Source organism: Dasypus novemcinctus, chromosome 17, assembly GCF_030445035.2.
Source record: "Dasypus novemcinctus isolate mDasNov1 chromosome 17, mDasNov1.1.hap2, whole genome shotgun sequence".
Classification (NCBI taxonomy): Eukaryota; Metazoa; Chordata; class Mammalia; order Cingulata; family Dasypodidae; genus Dasypus; species Dasypus novemcinctus.
In genome coordinates this window covers 15,701,014-15,724,685 of record NC_080689.1, presented here as the reverse complement: position 1 = coordinate 15,724,685, position 23,672 = coordinate 15,701,014, and the positions used below count along the sequence as shown (strand labels likewise).

Below are 23,672 nucleotides of genomic sequence, written 5' to 3'. Positions count from 1 at the left end.
CAGGAAAAAACAAAAACAAAAACAAAACAAAATCCCACCAGGTAGAAGACCGAGAGGACTGAAGGCAAGTTAACAAAGGATGGTTTCCCAACCACGAGGAGCGAGGTGGCCCGGGTCACCCAAAGTGCTCCAATTCCATTCACTGGAGACCTTTCCCATGAGAGAGTCCCAGGTGGATCGAATGGGAAATTTTAGGTTGTATCTATGTCACCAGAGTAAAACAAACAAAAATCCAACCAAATCCATAGAACTATACAACAGAAAGAGTGTTAACTATGGACTCCAGTGCATAGTATAACTATAATAATACTGGCTTACGAGTTGTAACAAAAGTATAACCCTAATGTAAGTGTTAACTATAGGGAAAACAGTGAGTGTGTATGTGAGGGCATATAATGGAACTTTTACTCTCTGCTTGATTTTTCTGTAAACCTACAACTGCTTTATTAAAAAAAAGTCCCAGGTGGTATGGGAAGACTGAATTTTGATCGTCCCGAATCCCACCTAAGGAAGCTGGACTTAAACTGCAGTCCAGATTCTGAAAGGTTTAAAGACGTTCTAGGGTAAAGATACAGGAAGAACTGGAGTTGCAAAATTGCAAACTGGAAAGCTGGGGAACCAGTTGGTAGCCTAAAAGCTGGCTGACTCTCTCCAAGGACTGGCTGCTCTGCCATGACGTGGTTTTGAATGGAGAAGAATCTGCCCTTTCTATAAAGGAGCAGAATGTGTGACATGTGACAGGGTGCACTCTGCCGGCGCAGGATTGGGTAAGGCTGCTGGGAGCCGGAACAACCCATCTGAGACTTCAGTCTTCCTTGAGGGTGCAAACAACAGGGAAGCCCCTGGAATCTCGTGGGGTGACCCATGTTTTCCAGGAAGGGCGTTCGATGATGAGATGAGTGAGCTCGTCTCCACACCAGGAGCACGGCCAGGGGACTTGGTCTCCATGTGCTGAAGGCACATGCACTATGAGCAGTTTAAGCTTGAGGAGGCTCTGAGCACAGCTGACCCGACAGGAACCCAGCACTGGCTCCCGTGGCTGCCAAGGGAGGGACTCCACTGGGCTTAAGGCATCCACCCCTGCCTCAGTTGTCGCTCAGCTGCGTTGAACCTCCCGGAGTTTTCCTTCAAGGACTGAGATGACTGGAAAAGTCTTTAAGATCAAGTTGTAGACTAAAACACTGGCATGTGAAACCAGTACCAAAGATTCCCCTCTTTAAAATCTACAGCTGGGGAGGTCACCCCACACCTGTAAATAAGTACCAGAGATGGTGGGTGAGGGCATGACCCTGCAGCAGATGTCCGCTGGCTCTGCGGCCGCACCCGAGGCATGGCTGTTGCTTGAGGCCCCTCGACAGTCTGGGGCTCAAGCTTTTCCCTGCCTGTGGGTCATCTGATGCCATATGTCCAAGCACCACTGAATCCTCCTCCTCCCAGACCCACCCAGGCTCGGGGCAGACTCCAGTCTCCTCCAAGGTGCCAACAGGGCACCACTGGAAAAGTACTGGCCCAAGAATGCTTTGGGTAAATAAAGCTATTAAAATAAGTATGTAAGTATATTCTCCCTTTTACCTCTTTAAATAACTGAAAAGTATGAATCAGGCTAGCAATGTAGGTGAGGTTGGAGGTGCTGTTCAATTTTTTTTCCTGGCAGCCTGGTTCCAAAGTGAGTGGAAACCCAAGGGTCCTGTCTTTATTCCATTTGCATGTCCTGAAGAGTTAACTCTGGGCCGTAAGGGGCTTTGAAGGGTCCAACTGACCGAAATAAAATCAAGGGATGGCAACATTTGTTTCAATGGAAAATTCTCAAGACAACAAAACAAAACATTTAATAAATGTTTTCCATTTTCATAAAGTAAAAGAATAGAAAATTTGAATAGAAAAACACAGAAAGCCCAAGGAAGAAAAAATTGTAAAAGTACCATAATGTAGCCACTCAATAACCACTGTTAACTTTTGCAATGCTATCCTTTCTCCTTTGCTTATATGCATGTATTTTGAGTATAAGAAGTCTAAATGTGAGAACACATGTTAACCACACGCCCACACCACACACACACACACACTGGAGACTTCACTAGCTTTGCTGAATCTCTCACCCCAGTTAGTTGCTGCCCTAACTCCAGCTCCTTCTGTCCCCACTCTTCTCCCCTGGGTTGCCAGGGCCTGATAGGGTAAACCAAGCAAAATGCCATCAAAGAGGTAAAACTCTTGCCAAATTTTCACTAAGGTGGTTACCTAACCTTCTTGGGTTGCAAGGAGACCTCAGAGCTCCTGTCGACCGGATCCCATGCCCAACACCCTTTGCTGCTTTCTGGCTTCTCCTTTTTTGGGATTCTTGACCACAGCATAACCTTTGGGCAACAAGGGGAAAGTGGAGGCTTGTACCTCCTCTTCCATGGCAGCCAGTGGTCACGCCTGCTTGGACACTCACCTGGAGACAGGTGTCACGTAGTTGCCAGGGAACACTCCAGAAACCCCAGTCCTCAGGGAAGTCCCCTTGAACCAGCCATCCTGACACTTCTCAGTGACGCGGTACATCTCGCCCTTGCGCAGCTCCAGCTCGTCGTTTTTCTGGGGCTTGTAGGCATAGAGTGCCAAGTACCTGAGGGTAGAAGGTGCAGGGCCAAGGATGAATGGAAGTGTTTGTAGGAGGGATGGAGTGGCAGGGGTAGACACAGGGGTGGATGCAGGGGCGGATGCAGGGGTGCCTGGCATCACCTGGGTCATATTTGAGGACTTATCTTCGCATGAACTCAGCCGATAAAGAGTAGCTAATGCCCATACTTTAAGGAAAAGCTCACACACAACTCATGTGACTTAATCATCACGACAAACTAGGAAGTAGGTAGGAATGAAAGGGAAAAGGACTGTTCACTGGGCACCTGTGAAAGGCCAGAACCTGGGCAAGGTGCTTTCTCACACCCTAAATATGAGGGGTAGCCATAGTTACTGCCATTCTACACCGAAGACCAGGTTCTGAGAGAGAAAATGATGTGCCCACAGTCACAAAGCAGGGAAGGGACAGAGCTGGGACCTTTGCAGTCCCATCTTCTAGATCCTAGAGCCCATGGTTACTCCAGGTGCTGCTCCTGTGCTGCTCCTGGGAGAGCAGGGTCAGCACCTGTCACCTGCCCACTGTAGACAGGAAAACAGGCTCAGGGAGGTCCAGTGACTTGCCTGTGGTCCAACACCACGTGTCAGAACTAGATCCCTGGGAGCCGGGTTTTTGGCCCCCCAACTTCCCCTACCTTTCCATACCATCTAAAGCCTGTTGGTTGGGCGAGAGAAACCTTAGGGAACACCAGGTGTGAACTAAGTAACCATTGGCTGTTTTTTCCTCATTAATTTTAATGCAGGGACTAGCTCACCTTTATTAGATTAGATTCTAATCTAACCAGGGTTAGATTAACCAGGAGTCCATGGACCCCTTCAGGGGGTCTGCGAGCTTGAATTGAAAATTCAAAAAAACATTATTCTCATGAGACATGTAGGTGTGGGTGTGTTGTATTTATTAAATAATATCCAGTATAGTGAGGACTTAGTAAGGGGCCTGTGGTTTTCACCTGACTGGCAAAGGGGTCCGTCTAAGTACTCCTGGATTAGAATCTAATGAATCCAAGCTGGAAGAGACTTCAGAGGACTTTTTACAGAGAAGGTTGTCTGATTAAGGAATCTTGGTCATATTCTTCCTTGTAATATTTGTGTCATGACTTATGATCTGAATCCTATTTTTCTTTAGGTGCAGACAATCAGAAATCAAATCAGGCAAACTTAGCGGTGAAAATCCTAGCCTAGGGTTTAGGAGCTGTGTCTTCACCAACTCAGCCCACGACCCTGGGCAAGGCATCCCTTTTGTAAAATACCTGGATCCCCAGCCTCACAGGGTAGTATCGACTGGATAATGACTGTGAAAGTGCTTTGCTACTTTCGGGGTTTGGGGCCTGATCGATTTTGACCTGATGGAGAGAATCACGCCTGACAACTACCTCTCCTGGCAAGATTCAGCCAGGAGAGTTGGCAGCGCCTTGAGGTCAAGGTGACTTTTAAAGAAGTGTCATCCACCCAGCTCGCACCAGTCTGGGGCCCTTCCGGGGGCTGTGGGTTCTGAAGGCTCGTGCGCAGCTGCATGTTGTGTGGGTCTGCGAATGCTCACAGACATCTCAGAGCACCCTCCTGACGCTGGTGGAAATGGGGGGCTTGGCCAAGGGGAAGGCAGGCCTGGACTGCGAGGCCTGGCAGGAAGAGGCTGGAACAGAATGAGAGTCTGTAGTGACGAAAGGTTCCTTGACCTCGAAATAAAATAAAATGTGCTGCTCCCTTCCAGCTTCTGACTCCTCCCCGCCTCATGTGCATTCTGCTTTTATCAAATTATAGCCCTGTTTATTTCCTTTGTTTATAGTTTTGCCTCCCTTTACCCTCTCTTCCCTTAGAGGCATCCTGTAAGACGAGCGTGAGACTGAAATCTTGACTTCTTTCACTGTTTGAAAAGATAAATTCTGAAAATTTGGAGCGGCCATCACTGGAGGACAACTTGCTCTTCCCGAACGTACAAAGTCACATTTTTGACACTAGTCCCAGGTGATAAATGAAGAGAACCTGATGTCTCACCACTCTGTTTCCACATTTGCTGATCCTTCATGAGCTCCTGCACGGCAACAGAGGAATTACTACAAATGGAGAAGTCTCACGAAAACTGCACTTACACAACAAGAGCCGGCAGAGCCCTTATGCAGGGGACTGCCTGATGTGGGAAGGAGGAGGAGGGTTTCCCACACATCTGGGAGGTAAGGCAAAGAAAAATGAAAAGTAGAAGAAAGGAAAAAAGATCTCTGTAATGGCGGGAGGCTTGTGAACCAATAAAAATGATGCACGATTTCTTGCGCCCGTTCTCAAGGAAATATAATTGAAGCATAAATCCTGTTTAAGTTTGCCTCGTTCTGTCTCTTTATGATGTCAGAACAATCTTTCTGATTCCGTGGCCAGTAAATAAACAGTGGTAAAGCATGGAATACCAAGCATGGAGTAATGGTTCCTTGGGGCGTGCTTGGGTTGATGCGCACGTGCATGTGCCACAGAGCTAATCAAATAATTAGATTTCATTAGTCACCAGATGGGGAGACCATTGTGCACTGCCTTTGTTCCCTGTGCATAATCAGGTAGCAACATGGGAGTCTCAGCAGCTGCCTGATGGAAAACAGGAGGCTGAGAACAAGCCGAAGCATGTTAAACAAAGGAGGGTCCCATTCCATTCCCCTGGTCGGAGGCTGGCGGGCACGGAGCAGGGATGTCAGCCACAAGCTGCAAGGGGTCCTACCGCTATCCTGTGCCAATGACCAGCTGCTCCGGCCGGCCACGGCCAACCCTCAGAAGAATTCTGCTGCGCCAGACTTCCTGGAGCCATGCTCGGTGACTTCCAGACCCCAGAAGGAGAATGAGTTCCATGGGGCCAGGTCCCCACTGACTCACGGCCTGCGGGGCCAGTCCCTCTCCCCTCCTTTTCCATCTGGGTCCGAGGTCGCATGCCGCCACGACACGCATTCGCGTGAAAGCCTGGGTCGTGGGGGCCAGCCGGGGCCATGGTGTTTCGGGATCCCAGGGTAGCACTGGGAGGGCTTCCTCTGTTTGATGCCAACTCTGGCAAAAAGCGCTAAGCCTCTTTCACATCTTGTCTGCTCTGTGTCATGAACACATGGGCCTCGGATCGTAAAACACTTTAATAAGGAGAGCATTCGACTTCATTGGAATCATACGCAAGTCCACTCTGAAGACGCCTTTTTCCACCGGATCCCGGGAGGGGTGGACTTCCGCAGGAAGGCTGTGATGGTGCTGAGCGACAGCGTTTAAAGTCCCTTCTCTTCTCTCTCATCTCCTCCTCACTTCTCGCCACACTCAGGTGAGGTCTGTGGGATTTTGAGGGACTGTGCCCTCTTGGACAGGACCTCCCATCCTTCGGCAGGAGTGCTGGCAAGGGATATCTACCTGTTGGCCTGTGAAGTCTCCGCTGACCTGAGGAGTGCTCAACGGAGAGGGCAAGACGGGGCTCTGCTCCGGTGGATGTCAGACTCATGGGAAAAATGAAGTCCCTGGCTGAAGGGTCCCAGAGGAAGGGGACTGCACGTGTATGTACTTTGGCTGAGGGGTCCCAGCAAACCCTGGCTCGGGGAAGCTTTACTCTAAGTGGTTTGAATAGATCAAACGCACTCCTGCCTCAGGACCTTTGCACTTCTTTTTCCTCTATCTGGAGCTCTCATTGCTCATTCCTCCCTGTCTCCCTCCACTTGACCCAATGCTTCATGAGGGTGGGGACTTTTGCCTTTGTTCACCACGCTATCTCCAGGACCTAGGATACTGTCTGGCACATAGCAGGTTCTAGGTACATATTTGTTGAAAGAAGAATAAAATAGGGGCTCTGGTTTTGAGACTAAGAGTAAGACTGTTGAAAGAAAAAGGTATGTGTGTGATGTGCACACATGGGTGCGTGCACTGGAAGCCGTTTCACATTACCCCCTGCTCTGCCAGGTGGCCTTGACTGTGAGTCTAAGTAAGTGTGGGGCAAGCAGGTTTTGGTTGTTCTCATCGAGGTCAGTTTCGAGGGGGCGATGGGAGCCCTGGGGAAATGCACACGGGGAGAAGGAATGAAAAGGCAAAGCACAGGGAGGGGATGGGGGAGAACTGGAGGCAGAGCTCCAAAATGGGAGGGAAGAAATCAGAAGAAGCAGAGAAGGAAAGACAGGGCAATGGAGACAACGCGGGAGGCCATGAACTGAGTTGGCGTGGAGGAACACAGGGACAGAAAGAACAGAGAAGGGGCGACGGGGAGAGGAAGGAGGTGGAACACCGGAAGGGACGGGGCAGGGCTGAGAGAGAGGTGAAAGGCGAGAGCATCACCAGCCCCAGGTTTTGAAGCCTCTGAAAGCGTCGCGGGCCTCTACCTGGTGAATAGCTGATGGCCTGGGACAGTGTGGGCTCTTCCTTCTCTGCCCTCCCCTTCCCCGCCAACGGGAAGCACCTGGTGCCCAGGGCCCAGGCCCCTTTCTCTGGGTCACTCACTGGTCCGTCAGCTGGGAGGGCCTGGGGTGCAGAAGCTCTGGCTGAACAGACCCTGCTCTGAGTTCCAGCGACACTTCCAGGGCAGGGCTGAGCAGTGTCTGAGTCACTTGACCACGGAAAAGCCGGCCCGGCCAGAGGGAGGACACAGGGGCTCAGAGGGCCTGGGGAGCCCCTGTCTAGCCTGGTTTAGGGGGTGGTATCAGCTCACATCTAACTCTCAAGGCTGCCAAGCTCCCAGACCGGGTTTCAAAAAGAACTCAGGTGTCAGCAACTTTGATAAATACCCAACAAACCACCTGTTTGCCGGTCAGGTCTAGGACCCTGGGGGAAGAGCCAGTCAAGAACTGAAAACTAATCACCTTTTGGGAATGAGTTGATTCTCTTTTACTGCACAATTTAGGAGCCCTATGCCATTCAAAGGAATAAGCACTTTGTGCTTACCTCTCAAGATAAAAGGGAGTTTTGAGTCTTCTCCATCAAAATAAAAATGAGGAGTCTATATACTGTGGGCCTAAGGGCATCTTAACTGAGATAATTCTTCTTTCAAAATTCCATTTTTATTTAAACTACACGCATAGTTCCTAGTGAAATAATAGAAGCATGAGAATGGGCAGCCAAGAGGTGAGCTTGGCCAAACATGTGCTGTCCAATTTGTTCAATTTTGACTAAAAGTACCCACCCTTACTAAAGAGCCAGGGCCATGAAATGGACGCCTCCCCTGCCCCCAGTCTTTCAGGACAGGATACGCTGAGAGAGAACAGTGTCATCTAGCTTTGTTTGCAGAAAGAAAGCAAATTGAACTTTATACTATATCATGCCTCTTCACATGGAACTCTAGATTCTTACAAGTATGAAGTTGATAGTTGTGCAATTTAAGGTATTTTATTTATTTAAATATACGACACTTACTGGTGCTAACAGGGGTCACTGCCTGAGGTGACCGTCACAGCCAGAGGGACTGCACTCTCCTCTCTCTTGAAGCATTGCCTCAGCTCTCTGATTCCCTGAGGCCTGACTGATGAGTGGTGGCTGCCGGGAGTGGCCCTAAGGACAGTCCCATAGAGGCCTGCCCCCTCACAGGGGCGTAGGGCCATCAGCAAGACGGGAGAAATACAGGAAACTGACATTTGTCACATGCCGGACACTCACGCCCCGTCTCCTCAGCTCCACGTGAACCCTGAGGTAGATTTCAAAGCCCCACCTCACTGCTGAGGAAACTCAGCCTCAGAAAGACGGAAAGTCCTTCTATGTTCCTACGCGGGCTGGGGGCAGGACCAGGTGTGGTTGCTAGGGCTGTCGGTACTGCGGCCATGACTTGCACGAGGCATCAAGGCATCGTGAGATGCTGCCGGCTGGGGGGCGCTGGCAGGGCCGGGGTTACGGAGCAGGAAGGAAAGGTCGCTCTCTCCCCCTACTTTGAGCCCTGACCGAATGGCAAGGTGCTGCACTCATTTTCACCGGGGTACTCATGTGCTTGGTATTTTCATCTTTATTTTACATTTGTTCTGTCAGATGAGTAATCCTTCCTGTGGTTTAAATATTTTAAGTTCGCCCTCTAGGTGTACGTTGCTGGGGAAACTGGAATGTAAATAAGTCTGACTTCACCTTGAAAAATCTCTCCCCCTCCTACTTATTTCCTCCCCCCCCTTTGGGTGCCTCAGAGGGGAAACAAAAAGCAGATGGATTTGCTGGATGGTTCCTTCTCCTTGCATGACACTCTCCGATGCGTGGTATCAGCGTGTCTGGCTTATTACTCATGGAGGGGTAAGGCACTGGCCCGGTGTGGGGAAATGTGTCATTCCGCATCTGTTTTCCTTTCAGAATGACTCAAGAGAACGCACCAGATGGACCACACTTGAAGAGTGATTTGTTTCCCAAGAATGGAACAGCCAGCTCTCGACCTCCTGCCTCCAGCTATCCCCATTGGTTCTGGGTGCCAAGTCACAGCCACAGGTGCTGGCACCTCATAACTGCCCTTCTCCACCTGCGTCTCCCTGTCGGACTCCCTGCCCCAACAGTACGTGGGGACAGTCTCTGGGCCGAGCCAGAGACCTCCATGGAGCCTGAGGGGCCAGCAGGCATCACGGCCGAGCTTGGGCTGACGCACGGCCCGGCCTTGGTGTGAAATGGAGCACAACCAGGCGGGGAGCCTCGCTGTTCCCAGGGCCCAGCGCTCACTCTGAATTTGCCTTAGGAGGCCTCGGTGGCTTGACACCATCCCCCACAGGGCTGGGCGCAGGGTGGCTTCTACGACACGCATGAGCTGGTGGGCACCTGCCAGGCTCGGACAGCGCCTCTGTGGACTTTCACCCGAGGTTTTGTATTAAAAATACCTTACTTGCCACATATTGCATGGCTCCATCTATATGACATCCGGGATAGAGCAAGCTGATAGCGGCAGAAAGTGGTTAAGCGGTTGCCAGGGCCTGGGGGCTGGGTGACCAGGTGACTGCTTATTGGGAAAGGGTTTCTTCTGAATGAGACAGTGATGAGGGTTGCAGAACACTCTGAACATACTGGCTTGTACCTATTAACGTAGTCTAAATGGTGAATTTTATGTTGTATGCATTTTGCACCATAAACAAGTGCCTTATTTAAGGAAATTCCAGGACAGTGCGGCGCATAAGCCTCCTCCCTCCTGCCCTGCACAGCCTGTATGGGGCTTTCGTGCACCTTTGGAAAAGGCGCCTCTTCCTTGGGGCAGAAGCAGCCCTTGCCGGATGTGCAGCTGGACAAGTGAGTCAGGGATTGAATGCCAGCTCCCCCTCGCCCTTTGCCCATGTACCCTGGGATGGGGCCAAACTGACACCCTCCTGGTTGCATTGTCTGTCACTCAGCCTGGTGGCACTCATTGCCCGTTTTTAAGGACAGCCTCTTGGAACTAGCCAAGCATAGCCTTCACTCACTGGTATTAGTTGCTTATTTCTATAGCAAGGTCTGTAATTACCTAAATATTTCCCTTCCACTCTAATCAAGGAGTGAATTCAAGTATTTGAACGCCTTCATTAATTTCATACCCCTTCTCCTATATGATAGCTTGCTCATGTTTCTTTAAAAATAAGTAAAAGCTTACTTCTTAGTTCTCTTGCTCTAGTTGCCAGGCCATTCTGACTTAGGTTAACTAGACACATACCCTTTTATTGATTTTTCAGGTCAACAAATATCTATTGAACAGCAGCCCTCTGTAGCCTGTGTAGAGGAAGAGTCATGCAAACTGAGCCTCAGGAGCACCGGGTCCCGTGGGCAGACAGCCAGCTTCAACTGTGGGGCCAGAGGTCTGCACAGGGGGCCAAGGAGGGGCACCCCACCCTGTCTCAGAAGGCCAGCAAGTCCCCCTGGAGGAGGTGGCAGCTGAGCTGGGGAGGGACGCGGTGCTCCAAACACAGCTGACTGGGGGTGCAATGCTCAGAAAGCAGAGAGTGGGGAGCATTTGGGGAACACTCAGTGTGCCCCCTGAGCATTTGGGGAACACTGAAGGTGGCCTGCCCCCAAGCACTCCTGCCTTTCGCCTCTTCCCTGAGCCAGCTTGTGGAAGCCCCTTCAATCTCCTGATCCCTTCTGATTTCACAGGAGCCAGCGCTGGGTCAGAGGTTGCTGCTCCTAGGCAGTGCCAGGCAACTTGTCCCCAGTGTTGAGAAGCCTATGGGAGAAAGGCCTTGGGGTCACCATGGGGGCTGAGAGCCTTCCAGAAAGAGCACTGATAGACAGTGGACTATGGAGGCAACAGTGCACCGTCTTCAGATCAGCAACGGCACAGCCCCTGGGAAACTGGGAAATGCAAGTTCTTGGGTCCCGCCCTAGATTTACTGCGGTTAGGACTCAGCAATCTCTGTTTCAACAAGCCCTCCAGGTATTCTGGGTGCCGTCTTAAGTTCAAGCAGCACTGCTTTGAAGATGCCTGGCTCAGGGACCCTCGTGAGGGCTGTGGCATCCACCCCCCTGTTGCTAGAACGGCCAGCGGCTGATGGCTCAGTGCTGTGCCCCTGAGAACGTCACTGCAGGATACAGCGTCACCCAAGGTTTGATCCCCTTGGGTGAAGGGGAGCCTGCTGCCCAGAAGGTCTGCCTCCATTGGGAAACCTGCAGGCTCATATGGGCTTCCGAACTCTCCTTCCAATCAGTTGCTGCCACCTTGGCTTAGCCTCGGCCTCTTCCCAATCCTGCCTTTCTTATTTCCTTACGGGCGTATCTCCTGAGAACACTCTCCAGTAGACCATCTGCATGGGTCTCTCTGTCAGGCCCACAAGGGCTGTGCTGCGGGGAAGCCCCTGTCACCACTGTACCCTGCAGCTTCCAGGCCCTGGGGGCTCAAGGCATCTTTCTCCTAGCTGCAGCCTGCCCTGAACTAAGACTACCCACCAGGCTCCTCGTTCTGGAGGACTCATAAGGTGATTCTCCGTTCTTCCCCCATGCCTTTCTCCCATCTCCCTGCATGCTTGGGGCCTAGCTTTGCCCTCTTTGTAGCAGAGGGCTTCATGGGTAGGGGATAAGGTACAATCATCCCCCAGGATCCTCATACCCATTATCACACTGACCTTCATGATAGCCCTGAGGGCAGGTGTTGTAAATGCCTGAGGGGGGACCTTGGGGTAGGAGTGTTGCCAGAGAAGGTGGCATTGCTGACCAACAAGACACTTCTTGCAGTGGCAGCACGTGGTGGGACTTTCCCAGCTGAGGTCTTTGCTCTCAGCCTTCTCAGGGACTTACTTTCCTGGATTCTGTTGTGCTGAACTCATACTGGTCAAATCCACCACAGACTCAAGTGACGATTAGTAATGGAAGGTATTCCTTTCCCTCACCAGAGAGCTTTGTTCACCAAGTCCCTTTGCCAACGTCACAAAATTTGGGGGGGTGCATGGTTCTTAGAAGGGGGCGTGGTGACCTTCTAGGCATCTGAGCAAATGAAGTGGTGATCACAGGGAGGGTTGCCTTCTACCATAGCAAGGTCTGCTCACAACAGAGTACATGGCTCCTGGGTCCACTTCGACCACCAGGGATCCTGCCTTCAGCCCAAGCACCGTCAGATCGACTCAACCTGCCTCTGGGATTATCTTTTCTGGTCTCCAGGACAACCATATTCTTTCTTCTCTCAGTCTTTCTCTGGCTTCCTTAATATGAATCTCAGATCTCCCTGGTGGAACTCTGGGTATTCCCAAACTCTCCAGTAACACACTGTCAGATAAGCTCTTGGTTCTCTGCCACAGGTGATGAATCTTACCCACTATTTTAGTTTGCTATGCTGCTCAAAGCAGATACCATAAAATGGCTTAGCTTTTAACAGTGGGAATTTATTAGTGTACAGGCTTACAGTTTTGAGGCTGAGAAAAATGCTCAAATCAAGGCATCAGCATGACCATGCTTTCTTCCCAAAGACCAGTTGCCAGGGACCCTGGGCTTCTCTGCCACATGGCAAGGCACATGGCAGCATCTGCTGGCCTCTCCCGGGTTTTGTTGCTTTCAGCTTCTTGTATCAGTGGCTTTCTCTCTTTGTCTTCATCCCATTTACAAATGACTCAGGACCCCAGTAGTCCTCCTTACAACAGATTTACAACCACAGTAATAGACGAGCCTTAAGAACATGATTTTCTGGGGGTACACACAGCTTCAGACCACCACACCCACTGTGAAGTCTAATGCCCATGGCAAGCCTACATTCGGTTCCTGGGAGCTGAGGTGCTAACAGTCCACTGTGCCGACGGCCCTCACTCAGTAAACTGAGGCTGGAGAAGTGAGGCCTCTTACTTCAAGGCCCCAGTCAGGAGTCAGGTTCAGGTTTGCCCAACTCTGACTCCAGGGCTTTTCCTGCTCCTCCAGTATCCTCAGCAGAGCTTCCAGGAGACTTCCAGGAGCTGCTGAAGGTGCTGCACGAGACATTTTAAGTGAGCTCAGCCCCCTTCCCCACCTACTCATCCATCACTTGCTGATTCAGCCTCACAGCTTAACCCTTCACTCTCTTCCTGCCTCCTCTGCTCCTTTACCACCCTGTTTCTTGCTCTAAGATGCCTGTGGAGAAGTGGAGGTAAGAAGTAATATCATGGCCTCAGGGCATCCTATTCACGCGTGTTCTCCATCAACCTTAAGACCCTTCAAACTTGCTCCTCTCTGACCTAGAGTGTGACCTTGAGGAAGAGACACTCAAAATCCTGCACCCCCTTGAGCTACTGCAAGTCTGCCAGGATGAAAGGCAGACAAGTCTAGAATCAGGGAGTGAAATTCAGGAAGCTTCCAAAGGTGTGGGAAACGGGCCAGGGCACAGAACACAGTGAGTCTAGGTGGATCGATGTGTCTAAAGATGAGAAGCAGCCTCAAAGCACTGGATCCGGAAACTGAGACCCTTCTTGGGTTACAACCCTTAAGGAATCATTGCCTGAGGAAACCTTTTATATGCTCAGAGAAGGGGATAAGAATAACATCCTCCCACCAACAGGCTGGCCCTGACGATCAGGCCTTTTAATCAGGCAGGGTCATGTTTCAAGGGACATGTTTCGACCCACAGAAGCCAGACCACGTGATAATGATTATGAAATGAAGATCTATTAAAGTGATTCAATTACTGACCTTCACGCTAGCCTCGGGCTCTAACATATCCAAAGGCCATTCCATTTTGCAGATCCCTAGCACACAGTGGCACACTTGTTCCTGTGGTTGCTCTTCCCATTTCCACTTTCAGAGCTAGGGGACTTTTCTAAACATGACCTAGAGATATCATTTTGGGAAGAACAGTCAGATAGAGAATATTCACAGGCCTGCACTATGAGCATGCCACCCAGTAAGTATATTCTTGGGTATAGGGTAAAGGGTATGTTTAAGTGGTCAGGCTAATCCTCCACTTGAGAAACTGATCAGGTCAATCGTATCATTTTCCCTCTGGGAATGAAATTTTAAAATATGACTTCAAAATGGCCAATGAATACTGCCATAACTTATGTGATATTATCTATCCTAAGTCTTGCATGCAATATGAACATCCATGGGTACATACATTTAACTTCCTTATTTTCCAATCTGTTGATGTTCTCCTGGCTGATTAAAAATGATTGGATTTAACAGTTAGTGGTAATAGTCTGACGATCTTATAACCTGTAATGAATGTCCCACAATGGTGTGGTGTGTTGGTGAAGGGTTGTTTTATGGGACTTCTATCCATGTGCATGATTGTTTTGTAAGTTCACAACTTCTGTAATAAAAATATATTTTTAAAAAGCCCTCCAAAACGATTGGATTTAAGACAAACAAAGCAATGACAACAACAACAACAAAAAGCAAGGCGGGCCACTTGTCATTGCTGCTCAGATAACTGTCATGTCACCAGTGGATGCATTTCTATCAAAACACTTGTTATCCTTTGAAGGACTTTATCTGACACTGAAATGTGGCCCCCCTCCCCATTAGCTACATGAACATCTCAACCTAAACAGAGAGTCCTGCTCTGTGGCAGAGAGATGAAGACGTGGAAGCAGAGGCTGGGCGGCTGCGGCGCCCTCCTTGCTTCTGCAGTGAACTCTATCTGGCTCAAGTGGGTGCCCCCGTGGGAGAGTGAGGGTGGGAGAAAGAGGTTTCTCTACACTCTGGGCCAAGTTAAAAAACTTCCAGAACAAGGACAATCTACACGACTGAAGCCCCCAGAATGTGTCTGCATCTCTTAGGGGAGAGATGCCCCTGGAACAGCATTGCCCTCTGTGTTTCAAAGCAGAGAAGCCTTGGGTGGCTGACCAGGGGAGCATCCTTGGTGAGCCTGACTTCTGAGAGCTTGAGGCTCTGAGGTAGACACGGGGAAGCTGCTGCACCCCAGGAAGTGATGTCAATGTGGGGAGGCTTTGGTTCTCATTTAATGAACTTTTATTGAGAACTTGTGTGCCACATACACAGCTGGTGGCTGGTGGCTGGGGGGTGTGGGGCAAAATGAATGAACCTAGTCGGTGCCCTTGTAAAGCTCATGGTCTTGTTACCCTTGACCTCGTCCTGCCACTCATTCTAATTACATTAGGACCGAACGGTGCTTGGTGGATGGACATCTATTTCCTCAGAGACAGAGACCATGCATCTGAGATCAGCAACATTGATCCTTTCCCATGTGCCTTGTCGGCTCCGTGATTTCTGAGTAGAGCTGTTGGAGGTTCTCCAGGCAGATATAAGTCAGAAGAGATCACCTTTTGTCCAGGGCTCGTGAAAACCTGAATTGCAACCTAAAGACGTTTGGAACATAGCTTGTGCATCTAGATTCCCCTTAGGAGACTAAAAAACAGTGGTACATTTCAATTTCCTTTCAGTTAAGCTGACTGTGGTAAGAAACCTAGCCCCAAAAGTGTGGGCAGATAAAGGGAAGATGCTCGGAACGTTCCCATCTGTCATCAGATAAGGGCAAATATTTCAGCTTGGCTTAAAGAGGTGCGTGAGTGTCTGTGGGTACATTTAAGCTACTTCTAGGAAACCTTTTGAAGCTTAGTAAGTTGTTTTTTTCAAAAGGCTTTTTTTTTTGCTTGAAATACATTCAGTTCTGCAACAAAACCAGTTCCGAGTGTCCCCTTTCATCTTGCCCGGATCTACTGCACTTTCTGTCCTCACACATGCTGCTTGCCAAATTCATGTTCTCCAGCTTCAAACAGTCATTCAAGCAACTGAGGGCATTGCCAAATGAAAGAGTAGAAGTCAGTCAAATGCGTCAGAATACTTTTCATATAGGAAAATTTTAAACTGTGTGTGTCTTTCAAGAGCTGTACCTTAATGGAGCAGACTTTCTAAACAAGATAAGCTCCTCACTTCCTAGTGATGGATGATTCGTTGGGTTAAGTTTAGGCAGGTTGATAAGAGTGAACTACTTCTGAGCAGTGGGTAAGCAGCTTCTGCCCCTTCCTTGCAAGAACACCCGCTGCTCCGACACCCTATTCCTTCCATAAGGTCACCCCCAGGCCTTCTCAGGGACCCTGGGGTCTGGTGACCTTTCCTGACTGACCAGTGCCTGGGTCATGAAATATCCTGAATATCAGCCCTGCTTCGAATAAATGACCTAAGGGCAATAATATTAAAGAAGAAACCTGCTAGACTTTAGTTGTCCACACTCTCCTTTCAGTGGAGCATCGTGTATTAGTAGATGGACATAAGTAAACTGGCCAGCTAGGAATGCATTTAAAAACCCTGCAGGAACTTTCATCTCCATACAAGTGTGGGGTGGGGAGGGAGAGGATGGAGGGGTGGGAAGGAGAGGAGGGAAGGCTGGACCACAACAAGCAAAAATGACAGCTCACACGTTGAGGGGCAGCTGGGCTTTGGGAGCCGTCCCCTGCTCCGCAGCTGCGGCTCCAGCTCGCGGGACAGCCATGGTGGTGGATCCAGCCGAGGAGGAGTCCTGGAAAGAGACAAGAGGAAATGTGAGTGAGGGTCCAGCTCTCACTGACAGCTGCTCCTTCCCAGGGAAAAGACCAATCTTTCCGCCTCGCAGACACTCAGGTTCCCATGCCTGGGCTGTTAATGTTTCTTCAGCTCATCTGAGAAGGCTTGGTGGCCAATTCCGTCTGGCCCCAAAGCAGCTTTCAAGAGCCCTTTCTTTACTAGCCTAGAAACTCTTCCTTGGTCTGGGTCTGGATTATCAGCCTCTTAATACTTTCAGCATGGAGGAAGGCAGGATGGGGGCGGTCGGGTGGCTATTTTAATTTTTGACCTTGAATGTATTATTCTCATGTTTGTTAAAGAATATACAGAGCAAATCTTTTGTGTGAAAAAGCATGAGCTCATTTAAAAACCGCACTCCTTGGAACTGAAGATTAATCTCTGGAGAAAATGTTTCCTTCGGCCATCGGGAGAGAGGCAGGTTGCGAGGGGTGACCAGGATTTACAGAGCACAGCATTTCTCTTCTAAGACCCTGAGGTGCTCAAAGCTCCAAGAGTTTATTATGCAAGGAAGTTATTTGAGAATGGCCTGAAGAGAACAGCCACTTCAAGGTCGCACCTTTTAAGCGGCAGGTGTGTGCGGCTGAGCTCTCCAGGGCTGGCTCTGCGGTGAAGCCAGCCGAGCAGAGGCATGGCAGGCACACGACGATCTTGCCAAAGAGATTCTTGCCTGGAGAATCCTGTGGACCCAGTCTGCGAGGGGCCAATGCTGTCCTTGAACCCTGTCACAACCCTAGTCCTGCCCACCCACCCACCCTTGCAAGCTCTCCCGCCTTCCTCTTGAGAGGCCTGAGATGGTGGAGTGGGGTGGAGCATGTCCCCCCCAAAAGATATGTCCAAGTCCTCACACCTGGTACTCACAAATGGACCCTATCTGGAATAAGGGTCTTTGAAAATATAGATAAGGCTCTCAAGATGAGGTCACCCTGGACTTAGGGTGGACCCTAAATCCAAGGATGAGTGTCCTTACAAGAGACAGCAATGGAGAACAGAGACACACTCAGGGGAAGCCCAAGTGCAGACAGAGGCAGACACTGGAGTAAGGCAGCCATAAGCCGAAGGACACCCAGGACTTCTGGCAGCTTCCGGAGGCTAGGGAGAGGCCTGGGTTCACCCTCAGCCTCCAGGAGAGCCAGCCCTGTGGTGCTTTGGTTTCAGACTTCTTCTGGCCTCCAGAGCTGCGAGGGAATTATCCCTGTTGTCTGCAGCCACCCAGTTTGGGGTAATTTGTTACGGCAGCCACAGGAAGAGAATGCAGACGGGGATGGAGAGGGCACCTCAGGAAAAGCAGGGCCCACTGCCCCCAACACAGAGGAAGCCCGGAGTCTCCTCCCTTCCTCGAGGACCCTCGTAGGCTCCCACACAAGGGACAAGACACAGATTCTGGCGGAATCCAGGAGGTGGAAAGGGAGCAAGGCAGGCTTGAGCAGGGATGACCTCAGCAGGAGGCCTGGGCGCAGGGCAGAGGGGGCTGTGCGGTGCCGCCCAGGAATCTGGTGGGGAAGGTGAGCGAGTCACCACGTGCCAGTTCCCAGGTGAGCAAATGCCACTGGAGGCAGAAATCCAAAGATGGGAAGAGAAGTCCACTGAGAACACGCCCCGGGCAGAACTTGACTACCCATCGCACCACTTCCTTGAGCTCTTGCGAGGGGCCAAGGGGGCATTTTCTCATCAAGTTGCTGACCCCGTCTCACCCTGCCTGGCTGATGCACTCTACGAGGCGGTGCTGCAGGCAACCCACTGATTCCACTCTGGGTAGTTAAAGCCCCTCTGTGAACATGGAGTAATGCAAGGTGCCAGAAACTAATGCTGCCCACCACCAAAAATCTGCAACCTATAAGAAGTCAGAAATTGGATTTCTTTTTCTTCTTTTCTAGACAATGGAGTGCCTGGCAGAATGAGAATGTGCAATAGAAAAATGGAGCTTCACTGGTGTCTCCAAGGTAACTTGAAGTCTCAAAGGACTTCCCATTTTAAGCTCTGACACTTGTGAGAGAAACCTTTGATTTTCAAGGCTACCAAGATCCAGTTTTCAAGATGCAGCCCTCGCTCCTCAGCAGACCTGTCCCTTCAGCAGACGCACAGAGCTTCTTTCCACGCGTCGGGAGAGGCCACGACGGTTGGGTGGGAACCCAGGTGTAAAGGTGGAAGGGGACGTTTCCTCCTGCTGATAGAGTCCGGGCTCTTCCCTTTGTCACTGTGTTTGTCACACCTGTCCTCCCTGTGAGGTGAGGCTGAGACTAGCTGTTCCCCATGAGTGGCTGATCATTTGGGTTTAAGATGGTCAACAGATGAGCTTACCACAGGCAGCCATAGGTGGTCCTCCACCGAGCTTCAGGCCAGGGCAGGCGGTCAGTCAGGGGACAGGGGGCAAACGAGGAGGAGGGAGCAAGACAATGCAGGGCCACCTCACTCCCTGTGGGTGTGTCTGGAAGGGGAGCAGTAGCCCCTAATGCTGTTTTTTTTTTCTCTGAGTTTCTATAGCTTTCCTTGTATATTCATTGAAAAAAGATGTGGACAGGACATGAGGAGCAGGGGGTCCCTCATTCAAATATTTTTTGGGCATTCACTATGGGCCAGATACAGTGATGGGCTCAGCACACAAAAGGTGTCAGTCATATATTGCAGATCACTGATTGGAACTGGCTCTGAGGTATACTGGTGAGCAAGCAGATGTAGCCTCTGATCGTGCAAGGCTGTGACTCCGGGGAAGATGAGCCTCACCGGTGGAGCAGTGCCCAGGAGGTGCAGGAACCGAGGGAGCAGCAGGGACGCTCATCCGGGAGTGGGGCATGGCCACAGAAGGCGCAGTTGCAGGGTGAAGGTGGAGGTGGCAGGGTGAGGGGCTCGGGGGGAATGCTTTAGGTGGACAGACTGAGGCAAAGGTTCCACGGCTGGGGAAAGCACAGCACGTTTGAAGGCACCCAGAGAGAATCACAAGCCATGAGGGGGAAGTGCTGGAGCGGCCCAGAGAGGCCAGGTGAGGGTTTTGGCCTTGGTCTTCAGGGCAAAGAGACATCTTGGGAGGCCAGCGCGAGATAGGCAGTGGTGGCATCAGGCCTACATCTTTAAAGGATCACCCTTGGGGTCCGCTGGGGAATGGATGTGGGAGACCAGGTAGGAAGCACTGAGCTAGTTCAGGTTTTGTTCAGGGGTGCCTTGGGGAGGGACAGATGGAGGGATCTGGGTGTGCATAGGAGGCTGATAATAAGAACAATGTTACCAGCTCCCACCACCTGGCGCAGGAGATTGCCATGGGTCCTTCTCTGTTCTAAACATTTCATATCATGTTGTATTTAATCCTCACAACAATCCTATAAGGTATTATTTTTATCACCATTTTACATAAGTGAGGGAACAGAGGCACAGACAAGTTAGGGAAATGGCTCACATTCATGCAATCAGGAAATGGAGGCTAGACGTGAGCTGAGGCAATCTGGCTCAGGAGGCCATGTGCTTATCTACCACATCATCTGAATTAGTTTTTTATTGTTGTAATAAATTACCACATACTCAGTGGCTTAAAATAACATGCACAGTCCTTATCGTACAGTTCTGGAGGCCAGAAGTCTTCAAATCAAGGTGTTGGCAGTGTAGCGTCTTCAGATCTCTCTCTTTCTCCAAACTCTGCTTTGGTTATTACATCTTCTCTCTGCCTTCTTGCCTCCCTTTTATAAAGACCTCTGATTACATTGGGCCCACCTGGATAACCCAGGATAGTCTCCCCACTTCAAGATCTTTAATTTAGTCATATCTGCTAAGTCCATTTTGTCATGTCAGGTCACATATTCATGGGTTGGGGGTTGGCCATTACTTCCTCCTCTACCAATGGGGCCTCTGGATTCATGGACTGTAGGGCCTGAGGAAGGAGGATGAACCAAGTTTCTGACCTTAGCAACTGGCTAGACAGAGATGCCATTTGAAGAGAACTAGAGGGGAGAACACGGGCTCAGTGTGGGGCATGTTCAGTGTGAGGTGCTGAGGATACCTAAACATTGAAGACAAGCGGCAGCGGGAGACACCAACCGGCAGCTCAGAGGAGGGGACTGGCCTGGAGATGCAGATTTGGGGGTCATCTGCATATAGATGAGAGTTGTTCTAAGAGCCAGTACAGACTTAGAGTTCAGCACTTAGCTCTCAAGTATGTGGGCCTGGGTTGGAATCCTGCCTTTAACACAATCTGTGCCTTAGACAAACTAATGTCACCTGAGTCTTGGTTTTTTTCCTCTTAAGGTAGGAGTCATGGACTTCTCCTCCCAGCCACCATGGAGTAACAGGGACTGGATGTACCCTCCTACCTGACACACCTAAAAACCAGACAAGATCTGTGAAACAATGGTTTCCCAGACTGTGGAAGTCAGGCAGTGAAGGACAGAGGAGAAAATGGGGGTCAATGTGGCTCCCACCTTCTCAGTCGATGGGGAGTATTAAATGAGATCACGTAAAGCTCATAATAAGCCCTCAGTGAATGTCAGCTATATTACTGAAGCCAGGGTGGGAGGTGGATGAGATAGCTTGGGAGAAAGTGTTGAAAGAGGAAGGAGGATGCTGTAAAACAGTTTTTGGAATGCCAAATGTAGAGGAACCAGCAAAGGACATAGAGACGGAGCTGCCAGATAAACAGAAGGCAAACCAGAAGCATTTGGGTCTTAGAATCCAGGGGAAGAGAGTGTATCCATGAGGAAGCAGATGTTAATCATGGTGAATTCTGCTGAGGGCCAAGTACACATCCATTTGATGAGGACCAAGAAACATCCATTCACTTCCATGATGCTGACATCAACAGTGTGCTGAACTGGAGCTGGCCACTGCTGCTGGCGGGTGATCAGTGAGGCGCCCTCCACCTGGTCCAGCATCTGAGTGCACACAGCTGACATCGGTCTGTACAGGACTCACACACTCCCTGCAGGGAAGCCCTCCACCCTGTGCCCTCTGCTTCTGGGGCTCTGCCAGTCTGCCCACACTCACTTTGCTTTGGCACTGTTCTGCCATAAGTCAGAGATCTCCAGTCCTGCCACAGCTATGGCCCTCTTGACATCCCTGAGGGGTGGGGAGGGGAGGAGGTACCGGCCTCCTTTACAGATTAGAGAAATGAACTAGAGGGGGATTAAAACATTGTAGGCCAGAACCAGTTATCACACACAGCCACCCCCAAAGTCCAATTATTTGGGCTCGTAGACAAAGCTTTTCTCTGTTCTGGAGAAAGAAAGAAGAAATAAAGAGAAAGAGAACAAACCTCCCACAAAACCTGTCGATCCAGTAGTTTTCTTTTAAGAATGAATCCTAAAATAATTGGACAAGTCATAATGGAGGTTGTTGGGGATTGAATCATGGACTCCATTGAAGATATGCTCAACTCTGACCCTCCAATCCCTTGGGTGTGAACCCAATTGTAAAAATGGCCTTTGAAAGATTTGTTATTACTTAAGGTGTGGACTCCTTTGTGATTAGGATCTGTGAAAATCCTATTTAGAGGAGGCCAAGTTGAACCAGGGTGGGTTGTAATCTGTATGATTGGAGTCCTTATAAGCAAAGGAAATTCAGATGCACTAAAGTAGAAGCCAGCAGTCAGTGGAAATCAGAGGAGCAGACACAAGGAGGGAGCTGGCCATGAGATGGAGGACTGCCAGGATGCTTCAGGCTCCAGGGGAACGTGCACCCTGCCGGGACCTTGATGCTGGACTTTTAGTCCCCCAAACCATGAGACAATAAATTCCCATTGTGTAAGCCAACCTACCGTGTGCTCTTTGACATAGCAGATTTGCCAAACTAAGACAGAGGCACATACAAGAATGTCACTGCTGCATTATTTATACAATGAGAAACCTAAACTACCAAAGTAACCCAAAGGTCCTTTGGTAGGTGCTCAATGACCAATGACCCCATGGGATATGACACCTCAGAATGCCACATAGCCATCAAAATGACTCAGATGCAGACTGATTGGCATGGGTCTATCAAACAGAAAAGAAGTTTCTAGAAATGGTTATGTAGGATTATCTCATTTTTGTAAAAGATGCTTGTATCTTCATGGAAAAAAGTCTGGGAATTTACCTATCAAATGATATTCTTAGTACTTTTAGGAGCTAGGATTGGGAATAATTTTTCTTTTTCTTTAATCTCTTTGTTCAAAATTTTCATCATTTGAGATCAACAAATGATCATTTTCTGAAACATTTTCAAAATAACCTAAAGATAAGGATTAAATTATTTGAGGTACATTTTAAAATCAAGCTCTGGTTGAGGGTCATTCATATCTTCCTTAATTCCATCTGTGCCATTTCTGTGGGGTGGGAAGCTAGAGGCTGATGCAGAGGGGACCCCCCAACCTCGGCCGAGCTGTCAGATGCCCTTACGCTGTGGCATGCAGGAAGCAGGCAGTTAGATGGGGTGGTGGAATCAACATATCCACAAGGGAAAGATTACTATGACGGGCTCAGACTGCGCCCAAACCCCGACTCTGCTTTTGTTACCAATGCCTCCTAGGCAAACAAACTGTTTTGGAACAATCAAGCAGCCAAAATGACCCCAGCAAAAGCAAAGGACCTAAGAAACCCGAGGTGGGCGACTGCAGAGAGCTGCATGAGGTCTGGAAGGCACTGCCTGGCATCTGCAGTCGCACGTGAATTTCCACCCTCTCCCCAATGTCCTTGAGCCACTGTAGCCATAATTCAATAGGAGGAAATAAAGCATTTGGCCAGGAGCAATGGATAAGTTGGGGTTCCAGCTGCTGGGCAGAGAGAGAGGGCCTGGCTGAGACCGTGGACTTGGCGAGCCCCCATCTCTGCCTGCATCCCCTGATTCTGCTGGTGAGCAGAACACAACCTCTCCATATGACAAGGTCTGGTGAGGCTGAGGGAGGACTGAGCAAAGCACATGTGCCAGCCTGGAAGCACCCTGGAATTGAGTAAGAGCAGCCAAAGGGCCCCCTCTGGGGAACTGGCCACCCAGAGACAAGCTAACTAACTGAAGAGAGCTAGAGGGGAGGGATATTCCGGCCACTGTGCTGGAGTCTGGTGAAACTTGATACAACAACCATACAAAGGAAAAGTGAGGAATTTCACAGGAAACTATTACTGAGAGCTGGGAGAGAGCTGCAGAGAGAGGTCATACTTTTGAAAAAATTTTCTTTCGAAGGTCAAGTTGGAGGGTATCTAAAACGGACACACCAGGGTATGTGGTTCCTGCCCTGCCCTCGCCTGCCCCGCTCCACAGTGCGGAGCAGTGCCCCG

General features: G+C 49.9%; 1 protein-coding gene across 1 annotated transcript in view; it reads right to left on the bottom strand.

Annotated features, from left to right (window-relative positions):
* Positions 1-23,672, bottom strand: part of SH3RF3 (SH3 domain containing ring finger 3) — a 403,194-nt gene that overhangs the window by 68,341 nt on the left and 311,181 nt on the right. The window contains exons 5-6 of the mRNA XM_058278324.2: positions 16,299-16,399; positions 2,435-2,605 (exon numbers count right to left, since the gene is read on the bottom strand). Of these exons, the coding sequence (XP_058134307.1) occupies positions 2,435-2,605; positions 16,299-16,399 (272 nt within the window). The remainder of the gene's footprint in view (positions 1-2,434; positions 2,606-16,298; positions 16,400-23,672) is intronic.